Here is a 19,632-nt window from a genome sequence, read left to right on the forward strand (position 1 = left end):
GTACTGGCGGACTGGCGACTAGCTTAACAGAAGCGTCGTCTGCATTTTTGGACCTATGCGTTCTGTCTCTGTCTTTATCCTTATTTTTTTCAGAAGATCGGTAGCCGGATGGCTTAACGAAGCCATTTCGGAGTGCTGAGACAGAGTACGAAAGTAATTGGCTGCAAAAATAGTCAAACGACAAATAGTTTGAGGGTTGAACAAGGCACAAAACAGACAGTGAGGGACATCGTGGTCTGGGCCTAAACAGGAGATGCAGTAAGAATGAAAATCTCTATGAGGTATTTGCTTTCCACAGGCAAAACAATTGTTAACTTTTACTGACATCGGTTGGAGCAAGAAAAAGGATCCCCAACGGGGTACTTATCTTTTTTGAAGACTTAGGGTCTGAAACTCAAAAACAAAAATTTCTGGAGACGGCCGACCAGCACTTGCGAACTGCTTCTGCTTTGGGCACCGCACGGCAAGAAAGACTGATGTAATGGTGTCAGCTGCCATGTTTTATACCCCCTGAAGACCTGACCTCATGGAAGAAGAGAGAACATCCAACGCAGAAATCCAAAAACTCTGGTATTCAGGCCGGCTGAGGGCTACCTGCAGGCAGATAACCCGAATGTGATGGCTGCAACAGTGAAACAAGAAAAATATCTGGGCATTCTAACCTGTTCAGGGAGGAGGAGACAAACCATTCAGACTTCCTGAAAACCTTTTTTCTGTGGAGATAAAACCATAGTTGCCTATATACATCTTGAAGGTGTAGCATGTACTCTCCATTGTTAACAAAACTGGGAACAAAAACAGGCAAATGGTTTGATTCATACTTGTTTTGGATGCTACCTTAGGCAAGAAGTACAGATTTGTTCATAAGATGACCCTATCTTTGTGAAAAATAATGCAAGGAAATTTGGAAAAGAGAGCCTACAAGTTCAGAAATTCATCTCACAGATGTAATGGCTATCAAAACGGCTGTTTTCCAAGACAAAAAATTTAAATCAGATTTAGGTGCTGGTTCAAAGGGCTGCTAAGTTTACCCTTGGAGTATGACTGTTAAATCCCAAGGAGGTGACTGGTCTTTCACTGGAGGTCTAAGTAAGGAGGTGCCTTTCAGAAAAGCCTTACACAACTTTGAAGAAGCCAATGACAAAGCATTTTCTCCCGAGTGAAATTTGACATAGCTGCTACGTGTATTTTAGTAGTGGAAAAACCAGCACCTTCTTGAAAAACTGTTATTAGAACTTCTGGAAGTGCAGACATAACAGCAATGAAAGGGTCAAGATCCCTCTATAAAAAGAGCCCAAAATGAGAACTTCTTCCATTTACTTTTCTAGAATTTTCCTTGAAGAAGCTTTTGGGAGGATATAATTATCTGCTGGGCTGGGAAGGAAAGCCTTGGCTGTCTACATATCAATGTAATTGAAGAATCCATGCAGACAGTTTGAGGTCCTGCAAAACTGGGATGAGAGAGAAGATCTGGCCTGGGGTCCAGTATCCATGAAGGATATCGAAGATGAAACCACAGGAAGGGGAAAACACATTTGGCAAGGCCAAAAGGGAGCATGAGGATAACTGAGCTCTTTAACTAGAGTGCCTTCTGTAAGAATTTTGGAATTAGGGGTACTGGGGGATAACTGTAAAGGAGACTGGAGGGCCAAACGTGGACTAAAGCATCTCTCAGTGACTCCCCAGAAGAAGGATTAGGGCACAGAAACTGTTGAGGGGAGAGGGAAAAATGTCAGAACAGGGTTAGCCCAAACTATGGAAAATCCTCTAGGCTACTGACTGATTGAGAAACCACTTCTGAGGCATCAAAAGTGACCTGCAGAGCCTGTCTGCTAAAACTCTGGACTTCCATAGTATGTGCATTGCTATTATAAAGCAGTTTGAAGGCATCACCCACTTCCACACTCTCAATGCCCCTCAACAAAGGGGGTTAGAATGGGTTACCCCCGTTTGTTGATGTACCAAACTAGTCATGCTGTCAATTTCTATAGCAATGGTCCCTAGAGGAAGAATGTCTTGAAAGGCCTGCAACACTAGTAGGGACCACTCTCATCTCTAGGGCTCTAATATCCAAATTTGTCTCTTTGGGGTCCATGTGCCTTGGACCATCTGTTCCAAGAAATGTCCCACATCCATTGTGAGGTGTTCGAAGTTACTGCAGCTACTGGAGGGGATAGGATAAAGGGAGAGTCTTGTAAATCTTCATCCCACAGAATCCACCAACATAGATGATCTTTGCAGACTCAAGTGAGTTTGACTAGGAAGGAGAGAGGATAATGCACAATTGACCAATGAACAACTAGAGTCCGCTGAAGAATGTGCACATAAAAGAGGGCCACTGGGACTAATATTATGGCCACTACCATCGACCTGCTTGAAGGACATGTCTGACCTGGGCAGAAAGGTGAAAAAAGGATCACTGCACCTGAAACTGGATTAAGTCTATATGATGTGAAGGAAGAGAGGCTATCTGACTTGCTATGTTCAGCTGGGCACCTATGAACTCCAGGCTATAAAGACATTGTAGTTGAGATTTGCAAGTGCTAACAGAGTTGGAGCAAATAGATGCTGGACTGCACAAGGAGATGGTTGGTTTGGGGGGGGGGGGTGAAGAGCCAGTCATCTAGATATGGAAACACCCGGAACCCCAGCAGTCACAGGTAAGCTGCTATCACTGCCATACAGTTAGTAAATATCCGGGGGCTGTGGTGAGGCCAAAGGGCAAGGCTCTGAACTGATTGTGACTGCCCCCCAGCCGAAAGCACACAAAACTTCAAGATCATCTGTTCAACTGATGTGACAGTATGTATCCTGAAGATTGATCAAGCACATCCAATCATCCTTGCATAAAAATGGCAGAATGCACTGAGCTATGACCATTCGGAACTTTGACTTCTCAAATTAATTCAGTTTGATTAGATCCAAAATTGGTCTTGGGTCCCAGATCTTCTTGGCACCAAAAGAAACCTTGAGTAAGCTCCGAATCCCTTCTGTTCTGGTGGGACCTCCTGGATGACTCTTGTCTAGCGGCTTTTGAATTTCCTGAGCTGTGGTTTCTCTCAGACTGGGTGGTACATTGGGAAGCCTTCTTGTTTTGGTTAGAGAGTTTGGGAAAATGGTACAAAATAACCCCTGGATATGATTTTTAGCACCAAAGAATCTTTTATTGAAGATAAAATGTCTGGGTGCAAACAGAAGCCCCCCCAAACTACCACCAGAGGTGAGCAGTTGGGCAACCCTTCAGAGCACTGAAATGGTTTATCTGAAAAAGAATCCCAGAAACCCTGGTTTTGTGAGCCACCTCTGCAGCAGTGACAGTGTCTTCCATTTGAAACCCCCCCCCAACTCTATACGAGTTATCTCTACATGAATACATGAATCCTGGAAAGGACCCTGGGACTTACAAAACCACATTTTCTTGCCTCCTCTTTGATACCTGAAAAAGGACCATTGAGGGGTAGAAAAGCATATCCCTATGGCAGAGAGGGTCTTTCCATCCTGTTCACTCCAAGAAAGCATTTTCTTTATGGTAGGGCCAAACAAAAAAGTTCCATCAAAAGGAGCACTGATGAAAGAAGACTTGAAAGGCTCTGCACAGTTGCATATTAACATCCAGGCATGTCTCCTAATGGCTATGCCTAAACTGGCAGAACATGAGGTACCCTCTGCAGCATGGGATATTAACCTCATGGATGCAGTGGATATGGATAATAGAGTGGCCAGTTGTGAAGAGGACCTCTTGTATTCCATCAAAGACATGGACATGGAGAGGGATTTGGACAGTTCCTTAGACGAATCCTACTACAGTCTTGTGAAGTAATTCAGGGACCTCAAGGCAAAGGTCACTGAAGCAAAAATGCACTTTCCAAACCTGTCCAATGCCCTGGACTCTCTGTTAGGGGGATGGACTCAGGAGCTCTGCTCCACTAGCTCCTCCTTAGTGGCTGCCACCAGAACCAGAGCATCAACAGGGCTACTTTGCTACAATATAATCTGTCCTTTGGCGGTGCACCTTAATGGACAGATTACTATAGAAATGCTTGAGTATTTTCATGTCACTAATCCTAAAAGTAATACAAAAATTAAACTTACTCATGGGATTCCTGAAATTTATAAATCTATTAATGCCCCACTCTTAAGAACCATTGTCTCAGCTGCTGAATGGCTTACAGAACCTATATCCAAACACATAGAATCAAAGTTAAAAGTAGCTAGTTATCTGACAAATATTTTTAAAGATACTCCACAATTTTTGGAACATCTTTTTATTTGGTCAAGAGAAAATAATGTTGATGATTGTTATTTTGTAAGTTTAGATGTTGACACTTTGTTTACATCAATACCAAGAGATACTGGGGTTGAATTTTTAAGAGAATGCATCACCTATCATTTAGTTTATTCTGCTAATGAAACTGAGACTATACGTGCCTTAATAGAACTGGCCCTAGATAATATGTTTTTTTTTTCATGAAAAATTCTATAAGCAATGTAAGGGCGTAGCTGTGGGTACCTCCATAGCTAAAAGTTATGCGAATTTGGCAGTGAATAACTGGGAATTTAATTTTGTTTTTAATAATGTTAAGAATAAATATTTAAACAATATATTATTCTATAAGTGTTTTAACGATTTTTAATATAGAAGGGACTTTTAATTATCTTTTATGAATTTGTTGACTATTTACATTCAACATCAAGTTTTTTACACTTTAAACCCACTACCCATTTCACTCAAATAGAATATTTTTAGATATCAGATTGTTTAAAAATACTAATACATTCATTGAAACTCTTTTTGAAAAAGATTTACAGAAAAATACATATCTACATAAAGTATGCACCCCCCTACATATTTTCAGTAATAAAATCAACTTACTAGATTGGTTAAACTAAATATTAATAGAGACATCAAGAATAAACAATTAAATGTTATGGCTAAAGAATTCTTTGACAGAGGTTATATTAGCAGACATATAATGAAATCATATATATTATACCACAACACAAAAAGTAATGAAATCAATTACACAAGCACAAAATGATAGTGCTGAAAATCTACATCCTATTTTTTCTGATAAACATATTTTAAGTACTACTACTAATAAAAACAGTTATAAAATCATAATAATACAATGACATTTAGAAGTATGTTGCCATTTAATATGAATACACAAAAAATTCAACAAATAATAAGGAAACATTGGCCTATGTTAAAGTACATACAACTTTTAATGACATTAACACTGATCTTGAGTCTTAAAAATTGTGTTACAAGGAGCAGGGGAAATATATCCAGAAATATAAAGTTCAAAAAAGTTGGTACTCAAAAGTGTCATAATTGTCAATTTTGTAAATATATCTATACAGATGCTCACTCTATACAGCCTGTTACACACAATGTTTCAACTTAGAAGTCATGGCACTTGTAATACTACAAAAAATATATATATTTGTAAACGTATGCATTACAATTCATTTTATATACGTAAAACGAACAGAAGACTTAAAGACAGAATCTGTGAGCATCTATCTGATATGCAGAGACAGTATGAGACCAATGCATCATACAGGCATATAAAAAATACAAGTATAACACACAAATTTAGATTTTTTATTTTGCAAAATATTTATGAAAATATAAGAGGAGGTGACATTCATAATTATACTGAGGTTGTGGAAAATAAAAGGATACTACATTTTAAAGCTCATCAGTACCCTGGTCTTAATGAAAGCATCACCATTACACCAACATTAAAAAAAATATATAATAAAATTAAATGAGCTGATATGTTTTAAACTTTAAATATTATATTAGATTTTTTTTTAAGATAACATAATAAATGAACACAGAAATCAGAATAAATATGTCTTGTCCCATCTTTCTAGATCTCTCAACGGCTTCGACACAGTTTCACACCAAAAACTGCTGTCAGAACTGGCCACATTACATCTCAGTCATTCTTCCCTAGCTTGGTTCCACAGCTATCTAACCAAACGCCAGCAGGCTGTTAGATGGCAACAGGAGCTATCATCTTTGCTCCCTGATAACATAGGAGTTCCACAAGGCTCCATATTAGGCACCCTACTTTTTACCATCTTCACAAATCAACTCCATAAATCCACATCTCTCGCTTCTGTCACCCAGTATGTAGATGACTCTACCCTGATATGCTCCGCCCCTCTCTGGCACAACTACAGGCTATAACACAACAATCCTTCCTAGAAGTAGAATCCTGGCTAACTAACACTAACCTCATACTGAACCCAAACAAGACCAAACTCGTGCTTTTTCTCCCCACCAAAACACCCAATCCCTCAGCCACTTTTCAAATCCACTCCTCCAACAAAACAGTCAAACACCAGCTCACATACCAAATTACTAGGTGTCACAATTGATATCACATTTAAATTTGACCTACACCTCTCTCAAACCATTAAAAAAACACGCATCAAACTAGGCTCTCTCTACCAAATTAATCCTTTCCTAACTAGCCATTCTAGACTAAGCATCACCAGGACTCATTTCTTATCTACTGTTCTCTATGCTTCTCCCATCTTTACAAACCTTAACAAAACTGACCTTACCAAACATGAATCGGCCTACAATAAAATAGCCAAAGTTCGCCACTAGCTCCCCATATAGGTCCCACCACTGCTCTGCCCTACAACAAATAAATTGGCTAGAATTCCCACAACAACTAACCTATACCCAACTTGTCTTTACTCACCAACTAATATACCAGCCAAACAGAACCCCAGGCCTAAAACAATTAGTCCAACCATATACCAACAATTGGCAACTCTGATCCTCACACAAAACACTACTCCAAGTATCCAAACGCAACAACAAAGCCGGGGACGCCCTCTACTCCCACCACATTTCTAAACTTTGGAACTCAATCCCTCAACACATCCTAAATGCTACCAACCTACACCAATTCAAAACTCTGCTCAAAGACCACTTCACTAACAACTGGCTCTGCTCCTAGGCTAATACTACATAAGCCCACATCAAATTCCATCTCCTAAATTTTATAGTCTCCATGTATACCCCACTCCCACTTGTTAACACCACCTATCAGCTACATACAATAAGAGTATAATTTGATAATTTGTTTTTGTAAGGGTATAAATACGTACACGTATTAAAGTATACTCAAATGATCGACTAAAGATGGACCCATGCCCTGGAAAAAAAAAAAAAATATATATATATATATATATATATATATATATATATATATATATATATATATATATATACACACATATATATACATATATATATATATATATATATATATATATATACACACATACACACACACACACGACTTTACTATATTTTAATAACTTTCTTCTTTGTATATTGTACTTTCTTTATTGTCTCTAGATATTTCTGTTAAATTCTATGTAAAACTGACACTGTACCTGTCAATGTTGTCCTTGTTTTATTGGAGCTTTTCTCCCCGGGCCTCCGCTGAAAATGGGCTCACACCCAGACGGACTATCCCAGTCAACAAATGTAAAATAAATAAATAATAAAAAGAAGATACTTATAATGCACATAAACATAGCATTGGTTTTAAAAAAGTTATATACTCACCATTAATGTTCCATCTGAGTAATCAGACTTCATTTGTCATCAACCTGTGGGATGTTGGATCCGGATGGATCGGATCCGAGACGGCAGTTTCACCAGCATCTGATACGAGCTCCAAGATCCTCCCCTTACCCATAATACCCCTCTATCTCCTTCCTTCCTTCAGATTTCTATTTCGAGTTTTCTATACCCCGAACATGAACCCAACCCTAAAAACCTTCACAACATGGAAAAACAGAAGAGCCACAAGGCACCCTCTCCTGTTTGCCAAGACAGAAAGCACCAAGAGAAGGTCAGGGGGAAGGAGGGAGGGACAGTTAATGACAAATGAAGTCTAACTACTCAGATGGAATGCTATAAACTTCTTTATCTGAAATAGTTAACTTCATTTGATCATCAACCTGTGGGACAGAGTCCCCAGCTACTACCAAAAAACCCTGGGTGGCCCTCATGGAAGGATATTTCAGAGCACAGTGGAGCCAAAGGATGCTCTCCCTCTCGAAACCATGTCCAATTTATAATGAGAAATATAAGTATGAGATGAGGACCAAGTAGCCGCTGAACAAATATCATCCAAAGACACTCTAGACCAAAAGGCAGCCATAGACCTGGTAAAATGGGCATTTATTCTACCCGAAGAGACATGTTTTTATCTTTGTGAACCTGAAGGATGCATAAGGAAATCCATCTGTCAATAGTCACCTTAGAAATCGGTTTGCCCAGAAAGAGCACAGCAAAGGACACAATTGGTCAGACTTGCGATGGGCATTAGTCCTGTGCAAGTAAAAGTGTAATTATCTATGCAGGTCCAGCAACTGCAATTTATATTCACCCCTGTTCTGAATATTTAGAAAGAAGAGAGGTAAAATTGATTGACTGATTGATATTTGTCTCGGAAGCCACTTTAGGTAGAAAAGAAGGATTAGTATGAAGGGAAACTGTCTTTATGAAAGATCATATAAGCCACTTTAGGTAGAAAAGAAGGATTAGTATGAAGGGAAACTGTCTTTATGAAAGATCATATATTTTTCTTTCAGCTTTTCCCGGTTAGGGGTCGCCACAGTGGAACTCCAGTCTGCTAATGATTGGCATAAGATTTTTTACGAGTGCCAAGGTGCCAGCTCGACGCCCAACCTTCAACGAAGGCATGCCCATTCTATATGGAGATTTTACTGATAATGCTTGAAGTTCTGATACTCTCCTAGCCGAGGTAATAGACACTAAAAAGGCTTCTTCAATGATAAACACTTCAGGTCCACAGAAGCAGCAAGGTCAAAAGGTGGAGCAACCAAGGCTTGTACAACTATGGTAAGACCCCATAGATGGGTAGGATCCTTAATCGGGGGTCTTAAAAGAAAGGTACCTTTAATAAACATTTTGCAAAGTCTGGAGGAAGCTAAGGAAGCCATATTCTCACCTACATGAAAATTAGAAATGGCTGCCAGTTGAACTTTTACTGTAGATGAGCTGGCACCCTGCTGGAAAATGTATGCCAAAAACTCAAGGACTGCTGGAATAGGAGCTGTGAAAGGGTTCAAGTTCCTCTGAGAAGCCCAGATAGAAAAACGCTTTCATTTGCTATGGTAAATTTTTCTGGTGGACGACTTATGAGCTGCCACCAGAATAGACTTAACTGGGGAAGACAAACCAGGAGTCCTAGCAATCAAGGGAACTGAAGCAGCCAAGCCGTGAGCTTCAGACTGCCCAGGTCTGGATGAAGACTCCTTGAGGGATGCCAAATGAGATCCGGGATGGGATCCAGAATCCAATGAGGAACTACAAGATGAGATCAAATACAGGGAAACCAGATTTGGCGAGGCCAGAATGGGGCAATGAGGATAATTCTGCTCCCCAACTTTCGAGCATTCTGTAGATATTTTGTCATGAGAGGCAAAGGGGGATAAGCATAAAGAAGACCAGGAGGCCAAGCATGGACCAGATTGTCCCTGGGGGATTCCCCCTGTGGGGGGGAATCAGAGCAAAGAACTCGCTGCATTTCGCATTGGAAGGAGATGTGAAGAGATCACAGCAAGTCTGACCCCACTCAAGGAAGATCCACTCCACTACCAAAGGATTCAGAGACCACTAGAAAGGCATTAGAATAGTCCTGCTCAGTTTGTCCGCCAGAATATTGGACACACCTGGAATGTGCGTTGCTACCAGAAAACGGCTGGTGGAGATTACCCATTCCTACACTCCCATGGCCTCATGACAAAGGGGATAAGACCTGCTTCCCCCATTTGTTGATGTACCAGACAACTGACATATTGTCTGTCTGAATAGCAATCATTCTCAGAGGAAGAAAGGCATGAAGGGCCTGCAAAGCTAATAAGACCGCCCTCATCTCTAGAACATTGATATGCAGTTTGGTCTCATTCAGGGACCAAGTGCCTTGGATCGTCCTGCCCGGGCAATGCCACCTCCACCCTAGTTGGGAGGCATCTGTGGTCACCGTGGTTTGGGGAGGGGCTGCAAGAAACGGGCGTCCCTCTATGAGCTCCAGGGAACGTATTCACTACAAGAGAGTCTCCCTGCATGCATTGCTTATGTGAATAGGATGTATCAATGGCCGATCTAAAAGGGACCATTGGACCGCTAACGTCCACTGCAGAATTCGCATATGAAGGCAAGAACAGGGGAGAAGAGTAATGGATGCTGCCATGGAAACCAAGGCTCTCAAAGCCACCTCGGGGGGTGGAAGATGAGACTGTAGGATCACAGATACATGAAATCGTAGGTTCCGGACTCTTTATGGAGTTAAAAAGACCTTGTTTAGAGATGTATCGATTCTCGCTCCTATATAGTCCAAGACCTGAACAGGGTCTAGAGGAGACTTGGATATGTTGGTTGTGATGCCCAACAAGTCTGACAATTTCAGGAAATAATCCCTGGCCTGACAAAGTAGATGCCTGGTGGGAGCAGCGAGGAGCCAATCGTCCAGTTACGGATGGACCTGTATGCCTTGAAGCCTCAGGTGAGCCACTACTACTGCCATGACCTTGGTGAACACCCTGGCCCTGTGGTGAGACCGAAGGGTAGGGCTCGGAATTGATAGTGATTGGCCCCTAACCAAAAGCGGAGGAACCTCCCGGAGCATCTGTGCATTTTGATGAGATAGTTCGCGTATTGGAAATCTATGGAGCACATCCAGTCGTTCTCCTGCAGTTAAGGCAGGATGGACTGTAGAGTGACCATCCGGAACTTCTCTTTGGCAACTGACAGGTTTAGTGTAGAAAGATCCAGAATGGGCCTTAGATCCCCCACCTTTTTTGGCACCAAAAAGAACCTGGACTAGATGCCTGATCTGGACTGATCTTGGGGGATGGGCTGGATGACTCTTTTCCTTAGCAACTTTCTGATTTCTATTGCTGCTGCCTCCCTTTGCATGGGTGGAATGTCCAAGAGGTGTTTTGGTGGAACGGGAGGGTTTAGAAAGGGGATTGTATAACCTCTGGTTATTATTTGCAGCTGCCTGATGACACAGACTTCCATGCCATCAGGTGTATCGAAAGACGACCCCCGACTGACTCCAGAGCAGTCGGGCAACCCCTTAGGGCTGTTGCGTGGGTCTGAGAACGATTCTCGATACTCAAAATTTCTCAGACCCCCACCTGCCTCTGGGCCGACATCTGTCCTGACCCCCTCTTCCCGTCCTTCTCACTCTGGACTAACGTTTCAAGAACTGTCTTCCTAAACAAGGAAGAATCATCGTAAGGGGCATTTGCAAAAGACGCCTTAAAAGGTTCCGTGAATTGACAAAGCCTAAGCCAGGTGTGTCGCCTCATGGCAACGCCGGACCCGGCAGCCCTTGCTGCGCCTTCAGTGGCATGTGACAGGAGGCGCATGGACATATTCATAACCACTTTGAGAGTGGCAATTCTCGTGGAGAATGTGCGTTTATCCTCCAGAGACATGGACTCTGGGGGCAACTTTGTGAACACCTTGACAAGGTCCCGCTGTAGTCTAGTAACATGGGCCAAATAATTCAGCGCCCTTATAGAAAAAGGTGGCTGAAGCATATGTCCAGTTTCCCAGATGATCCATCGTCCTGGAGTCTCGGTCAGGGGGGGATGGACCGCAGAACTTTCCTGGGCCAGTTCTTTCTTGGTGGCAGCGGCTACCATCATGGCGTCTACAGGGGACCCCTTGTTCCAGCTTGGTCTGTCCACTAGAGGGCTCAAGATCTTATCGGGGCACCTGGAAATTGGTTCCACGGTGTCCGGCTCCTTCCATGCCCTGGTGGTAATGAGATCCACCAAGGGATCTGCGGGACACACACACACACACACACTCAGAAGGCAGACGGGCTTGTGTCAAAGGCCTCCAGGAACATAGACTTGTCCGAGGAAGGTTAGGGGCTGACCAACCCCCCCCCCCCCCCGGCACAGGATTTCCATGATGTCTCCAAAGGAGACATCCTCGGGGGGGGGGGGTGATCTGGGGGAACCTTCCCCTTCCCTCCAAGTCGGTATCCTCAGTGAGGGACTCTGGAGAGGAGTCCAGGTGCCTGATTTTGCACATTCTCTTGGGTGGGACTCTCCGGAGAGGGCTTACAAACTACTTGAGGTTCCTCGAGGGAAATGGTCTGGAGCACCTCGAGCATGGGCTGTCCCTGCATGGGCAAAATGGCAGAAGATGCACCCAGAGATGAGGGAGTTGGGGCAGAATCAGATGAGATGGTCAGGGGCCTCGATCCCCTAGAGAGAACCCTCTGCACCACTTCAAAAGTCGAGGAAGAATGAGCCTCCTGAGGAATTGGTAAGGAGACTTCTCCCCGATCCATCGTGGTAATGGGAGCCGAGCCCAATGGAGCTGAGATACCGAGGGGTAGACCTTGACCCGACAGTGTCAGCTCCAACGGAGAAAGGCTCATCCCCTTAGAACCAACACCCATGCACAGGCTCAAAGAGCCACTTGAGTCCAAACCTGTCAGATCCGATGTGCTTAAGGTAATGGCCGGTGTTGACGTACCTGGTACCACTGGTGCCAGCTCCCTGACTCTGGGATCTCTCAGATCCAAGAACTCTGATACCGGGGAGCGGATCGGAGAAGGAGATATTGGGCCAAAGAAGGGATGTGAGCTTCCCCCTCCGGAGGGTGAGGGGGCTGGTAAGACCCCCATCTGGGTGCAAATAAACCTTTGCATCATTTTGTCCATGTCTGCTTCAGATAAACTAAGGGTGGACCTTGATGAGGCCACCGATGCCGCCTGGGAGGGTCAGTGTATGGAGGCCCTGGAAAGAGACCTAAGCTCCTCCAGCTCTAGTGAGAATCTCTGAGATTGGAGCTGAGGGGAAGCTGGCCTAAAAAAAGGCCCTGGAAAGAGGCCTAAGTTCCTCCAGCTCTGGTGAGAATCTCTGAGATCGGAGCTGAGGGGAAGCTGGCCTAAAATCTGTTTGGGGAGAGGACCCACCAGATCTGAACAGTCCAGGGATCTCTTCCTACCCTTGTCTCTCTCTCTGTCCCTGCTCCCCTCTTTCTTAGATTCCCTAACCACAGGCCTTTGATCGGGAGAGTGAGGAGACCGTGCCAACGTAGAAGGTGCAGTCAAGGCTGTGACCACAACAAAAGAAGAGGCAGCTGCCTCAGTCGCACGCAGAAGTCCCTTAAGGATCAATTTTGCTCTACGATCCTTAAGGGCCCTGGGGTTAAACCCCGCACAAATAGAGCAGTCAGATGATGAATTGGCTGCCCCCAGACACACAGAGTGTGGCCATCTGCAGGGGACAACTTATGGCCACACAATGTGCATTTTCTAAAGATCAGCTTGACCTGCTGATCAGCCATATCCAACACACTAAGTTTAACCTAACAAGGTTGAACCGACTTACCCAGCCCCAACATTCACTCGGAAGGTAGGGGAAGGGAGACAAGGCCTAAACTATATAACAAGACAACTTTTTTTTTTTTTTTTTTAAGAACACAAAGCAAAAATGAGGGAAGGGGAGGTAAGGGACATAAGGAAGCTTACCTACACTATCACAACACAAAACACCTATAAAAGCCTGAAGAAATGTACCTACCACGCCTGGATCATGCTGCTTGGCAATGCCGTGGCAAATGAGATCTGAGGGAAGGAAGGAGATGGATGGGGTATTATGGGTAAGGGTTGGAGCTTGGAGCTCGGATCAGATGCTAGTGAAACTGCCGTCTCGGATCCGATTCAGATCAGACATCCCACAGGTTGATGATCAAATGAAGTTGACTACTTCAGATTATATGTATATTTCTTTAAATATGTTCTTAATTACAATGTATTTAGTCACAACTTAAATTATTATTTAAATGAGATTAATGGCCTTTTTAAACTATTTGCCTGAGGAAGCCTTGAATGGTGAAAGTCTTTGTGGTACTAGTGCAACACCGAATAAAGTTTACTGTTTTTATGAGTATCGTTGTGCCGGTTTTACAAAAATCCTTGCTGTCTTGGATGCTAGATGGTACTGGCTGGCTGTCCCTGTGGAGTAAGCTTGAGAGGATCAGAGTTCAGACCAGGAGGAAGAAGGGATGTAAGATCCAAGGAGGGGAGTGTAGTCGCATCTCTCGGTTGAGAGAGAAAAGCCTGTCCACTACCTTGAAGGCAAAAAGACTGGGAAAATCTGTGGCTGGCCCCCCCAAGAGCCAAAATCTTAGAAGCTACCAAGCCACAATCCTGCCAGCATTCGTACCTCGAGGAGGAGTCAGAACAGAGTTGTGGGAACTGTCCTCTCCCTTTGGAGCTTTTGGATTGGACAGGCCCCCCCCCCCCCACCATCTGGCACTGCTACTTCAGCTCTGAGATTCATCCCGATCTAATGGAATTGGAGCAGAACCAGTCAGGGAAACCATTGGAGTCAAAGATCTAGTAGTCTTTGGCTATGACTTTGACACACTTGGATCTGAGGGCTCTGAAACCATGAGATGGATCCAGAGAAGGAGAGACCACTACATAAGTGGAAGGGGGCTCATGGATCCAATGGGAGATGAAGCAGGGATATCCCCCATCTGAATCTGAACTCTGAGGAACTTCCTTATCATCCTATCAACATTGGCTTCTGAAAGATTTCTGAAGGACCTAATGGAAGAGGTGGTAGATTGGGGCATAGAATCTCCTAGGGGTCCCCTGGAGAAAAGAGGAATGGAGCCAAGGAGATACCGGTTCTATGGTGAACCCGGCTGACTGGCTCAAAGAGATTTAGCTTGAAGAATAGTAGGATCTAAGGATGTGGGATCTAAGTGCTTCCTCTTAAGATCCGAAGTTTTTAGAATCTTCTGTGGATGCTCTAAAGAAGAAGTGGTAGCTGCCTTCACAGAGTGGGTGGGGGACCGCTTATGAGAGTCCTTCACCTCCGAAGAGGTTTTCATAGATTTACTGGGGATTTCAGCCTTTACAGAAGAAAAAAAGATGACAATTATTTTTATTTAACATTTGTTTACCAGGATGGTTCAAACTGGACAACTAGTGTCCGTTTTCAGCGGAGACCTAGGGGGAAAAGCTCCAGGAAAAAATACAGAATATAAACAATATACATAGCAATAACGCAGGTTACAAATGTAAAAGGTTAATACAGTAATACAGAGGAATTATATACAAGAATAAGTGCACTACTCTATAGTCAAGTAGCGTTATAGTATACTATAAGCATGCAAACAATATTACAATATGTACAAAGAGAGAGGGAGAAATACAGTAGATTGTTTGAGTGGACTCTCCATAAACAGAATGGGAGAAAAAAGAGAGGTCCCTCCTGCAAATACCCTCCATTAGCAGATTGGGAGTTCAGGGAGGTCCTTTGCAGGTACATAAATGATTGGTGTGTAGGTATGATTTTAATTGGGTTTTGAAAGTGGTTGCACATTTGACTTCTAAGGTCAGGAGGCAGGATATTCCAGTTTTTTGCAACTTCATCGGTGAAGAGGGAGTTGCCCGAGCTATTTATACATTGGACACTTTCTAGGAGGGATTTACTGGTAGATTGTAATTGCCTATTAGAGTTGTAGAAGGTTATGAGGCCGGACAGAGCTGGGTTTTTTTCGGGACAGTATAGTATTTGGTGTGCCAAGTTAAGTTGATGGTATTTTAGTAAATTGAACCAGCTGATCCTTCTATCACTAAGTGCCCTGGAATTACAAGCAGGGCAAATGGAGTAATCACTGTTAAGGGGTGGCGCTCCAAGTCTGTAGGTGCACTCCCTGTGGGCAGAGTTAGGGATCTTATTCCTATAGGAAGCACACTTTTTAATGCCTGTCAGTTTGTCATCCATTTCTGAAGAAGAAAATAAAGGCTGAGGCAGAGATTAAAGGCAGAAGATGGAACGTAAGAAGAAAGATTTTTTTAAAGTTAACTACCAGTAACGGTAGAAGAGAATACCCCCTAGAGGGTAGAAAAAATAGTAAGAGGTACAGGCAAATACTAACAATGGTACTAAAAAAGCTGCCAAAAAGTAGAACAAGAGATGTGGGGAAAAAAGGGCAAAAACAGCTATTGGTCAAGATAACCAAAAAAATAATCATGAAAGAGAGGTGGGTGAATTTAAAAATGGATGGGAAAGATTAAAAGCAAAAAACTAAACAATAAGCAGAAAAATATCCAAAAGAGCGCTAAGAGTAGGATCCACATCTGTAGTATTATGATGGCAAACAAAATCTGAGATACAGCTAGTTGAATGGGGCATTACAGACAGAGGGAGGAGCTCGGGAGTTGAATCCAAAAATCTAGTGTATGTGGCCAAGTCAGATCTGAGGTTGGCTCAGATACTCAATCACTAAGGAACAAATAAAAAGGACAACACCAAATCCTTAAACAGTAAGCTGAAAATTAGGTGAAGGTGGCATTCTATTCACACTGATGTTAGGGAGGGATGATGCCACGTACAATGTGCTGCATACTCAAAGCATATCACAGTTTCACTTAATCTACCGCTACTCATACTAACTTGTGGGACCTGATGCACCTGAAGAGTGGTGGGAGACTTTTATTGTTTGTGAAAGTTTTGTTCCCACTGCCTTCCAACTATCAAATCCTCTCTTGGTCAATCAGCTCATCTATTCCCTTCACTCAGTGAAAGATGACAGAGAGGGGTCACCATTAATGTAGTTATTATGCCTGGGTTTGTATCTTTTCCGTTTTTCTTTCTGGCCCTAACTGCATACTCCCGGCAATACAATAATGGCCTCTCCAGTCTCAATCAGGGAAATCACATTGCTCTGTGTGACTATGACTGTATGCTAACCTGCCATCCCACCCAGGAAAAGTGAGAGAGCAGCCCCCCCCCCCCCCCCCATCTAGCTTCAACAGTGAAGGGTTGCTAATCGAACTCTAACCACCAAGTTCACACTCGGGGCTCCATCATAGGCTTGGGTGGGAGACTTGACACAATCACAGCAATCTGGGCTCCTCCTGAAGCTTAAGACTGTACAGACTTGGCCTTTTTAAGCGAGGTGTTGAGGAGTAATCACTCTCCAAATGGACAGATTTCCTGTTAGCTTCAATACTCTAAAATAGACGCAGAAACTTGCTCAAACACATGGAGGAAAGCCTTACAAGTAAGAGCACTCTCCTGTACTGGAGAAGCTGCTTTCAGCTTATTGAAGTATAGTCTTCTACTACACCTAACTTCCTCACTAAACTGAGCTGCTCCCAAACATTTACACACACAATGCTTGACTCATGAAGGAAAAGTACGTCCGCACATACACATTTTAAAATCACAAGATTTTCCTTCACATCTTAAAGCTACTACAATTAACAACCCAACTATCACCAAACAAATAGTAAAAATGCATGACACTGAAAGAACAGTCTGAATAGAAAAATGACATAAGGAAAGGGTAAACAGACACAGCTAAATCTGTAAAAACAGTTTACCAAAAAACTAGTTAAATATTAAATAGTAGCCTGGGGTTATTTGTATATGCGACATTCTTTCACACATGCCAAGACAGATCTGGAAAAGAGTCCTAATCTGCACAGGATTCTGGGTACAGGAAAATGCCTTTGGTAGCTGAGAAAATTTTAAATGGCAAGCCAAGTCTTGTTGACCTTGGCCTATGAGGTGATGATGAAGGAACCCCAATCTGACATCTAAAGGTTTACTTACTGCAGCATACATTTTATGCTGCACTAAGAATTTAGTCTTCACACTTGCTTGGTATTTTGCATTTATTTCCAGTCCTATGATTATTACTTTCTGTTAAGAATCACTGTTATCACCTTGTACTTCTATCTTTGTTATTAAGCTGTAGATGCATACTGTCCACTTTGGATCATTACACCTACCTACTTAAAGTATGACAAAAAATACTATAACTCAGCTGTAACACCCTTTAAAACACTAATTAAATGGAAATGAGAGGGATCCACCAAAGACTGCCCATTCATTCACCTTAGAAATGCAGTCTTAAGGACACTAGTCCTGAGAAGACAAAACTCCACACAAAAAAGCATTAGTCTGATGAAATAAATTTACACAAGTACACAAAACAAAAAAGTAAAACAGTTCAGTCTATATAACTCTTTCAGTACAAACAGCATTAAAAATAATTTACAGTTCCTCATTAAAATGGAAACCACAATGCTGTCATCAGCAACACCTAACAAAAATTAAAGGTACAGTAACAAGACTAAGCAAGACAGCATCTACCAAAAAAAGAAAGGTAAGGTAACAAGATTAGGGAAGGCAGCTCCTACCAAAAAATAAAGGTACAGTAACAAGACTAAGGAAGGCAGTACTCACCAAAACATTAAAGGTACAATAACAAGACTAAGGAAGGTGGTACTCACCAAAACATTAAAGATACAGTAACAAGACTAAGGAAGGCATTACCTACCAAAACATTAAAGGTACATTAACAAGACTAAGGAAGGCGGTGCTCACCAAAACATTAAAGATACAGTAACAAGACTAAGGAAGGCATTACCTACCAAAACATTAAAGGTACAGAAACAAGACTAAGGAAGGTGGTACTCACCAAAACATTAAAGGTACAGTAACAAGAGTACGGAAGGCAGCACCTACCAAAAAATAAAGGTACAGTAACAAGACAAAGGAGGGCAGCACTTACCAAAACATTAAAGGTACAGTAACAAGACAAAGGAAGACAGTACTCACCAAAACATTCAAGTTACAGTAACAAGACTAAGGAAGGTGGTACTCACCAAACATTAAAGGTACAGTAACAAGGCTAAGGAAGGCATTACCTACCAAAACAATAAAAGTACAGTAACAAGACTAAGGAACGCACCACCTACCAAAATATAAAGGTACAGTAACAAGACAAAGGAGGGCAGCAATTACAAAACATTAAAGGTACAGTAACAAGACTAAGGAAGACAGTACTCACCAAAATATTAAAGATACAGTAACAAGACTAAGGAAGGCATTACCTACCAAAACATTAAAGGTACACTAACAAGACTAAGGAAGGTGGTACTCACCAAAACATTAAAGGTACAGTAACAAGAGTACAGAAGGCAGCACCTACCAAAACAATAAAGGTACAGTAACAAGACAAAGGAATGCAGCACCTACCAAAAAATAAAGGTACAGTAATAAGACAAAGGAGGGCAGCACTTACCAAAATATTGAAGGTACAGTAACAAGAGCAAGGAAGGCAGTATCTACCAAAAAATTAGAGGTAGAGTAACAAAATCAAGGAAGACAGCACATGGAGAAAACAGTTGCTTGGGGATCATGAAGTGAGTTCTGGAGCAGGAGCATACAAATATTCACAGTTTACAACTCTTCTTTCGCCATCTTATGTTAATACTGGGAAACCTCACTATACTTACTTTGCTTCACTTTTGGAGAGCCCAAGTCATCATCTTCGGGCAGTGGCCCTAGTTCTTTTCTTTTCTCCTTCAACATCTTTTCCAGCACATTTGCATCATTGTAAACCTGTATGATAAAAATCAACAGGATAAAAAATGCATTGGGATATATGCAAAAAATGTAAATGAAGTACTAACTAAAATAAAACTGTGTGGGCACTTTCTATAAAAGCAGATGTGAGAATTACAGGATCTAGGTTACAGAAAATCAAATACAATAAAC

At 42.3% G+C, this 19,632-nt stretch overlaps 1 protein-coding gene across 13 annotated transcripts in view; it reads right to left on the reverse strand.

The window, feature by feature from the left end:
• The window catches only part of PBRM1 (polybromo 1), a 2,726,611-nt gene that overhangs the window by 1,538,055 nt on the left and 1,168,924 nt on the right, over window positions 1-19,632 (reverse strand). For all 13 annotated transcript variants that reach the window (XM_044078866.1, XM_044078877.1, XM_044078870.1 and 10 more), the window contains one exon: window positions 19,371-19,476. In XM_044078866.1, the coding sequence (XP_043934801.1) occupies window positions 19,371-19,476 (106 nt within the window). The remainder of the gene's footprint in view (window positions 1-19,370; window positions 19,477-19,632) is intronic.

This window comes from Protopterus annectens, chromosome 7.part1, assembly GCF_019279795.1.
Source record: "Protopterus annectens isolate FY-2018-M chromosome 7.part1, PAN1.0, whole genome shotgun sequence".
In the NCBI taxonomy this organism is placed as follows: domain Eukaryota; kingdom Metazoa; phylum Chordata; order Ceratodontiformes; family Protopteridae; genus Protopterus; species Protopterus annectens.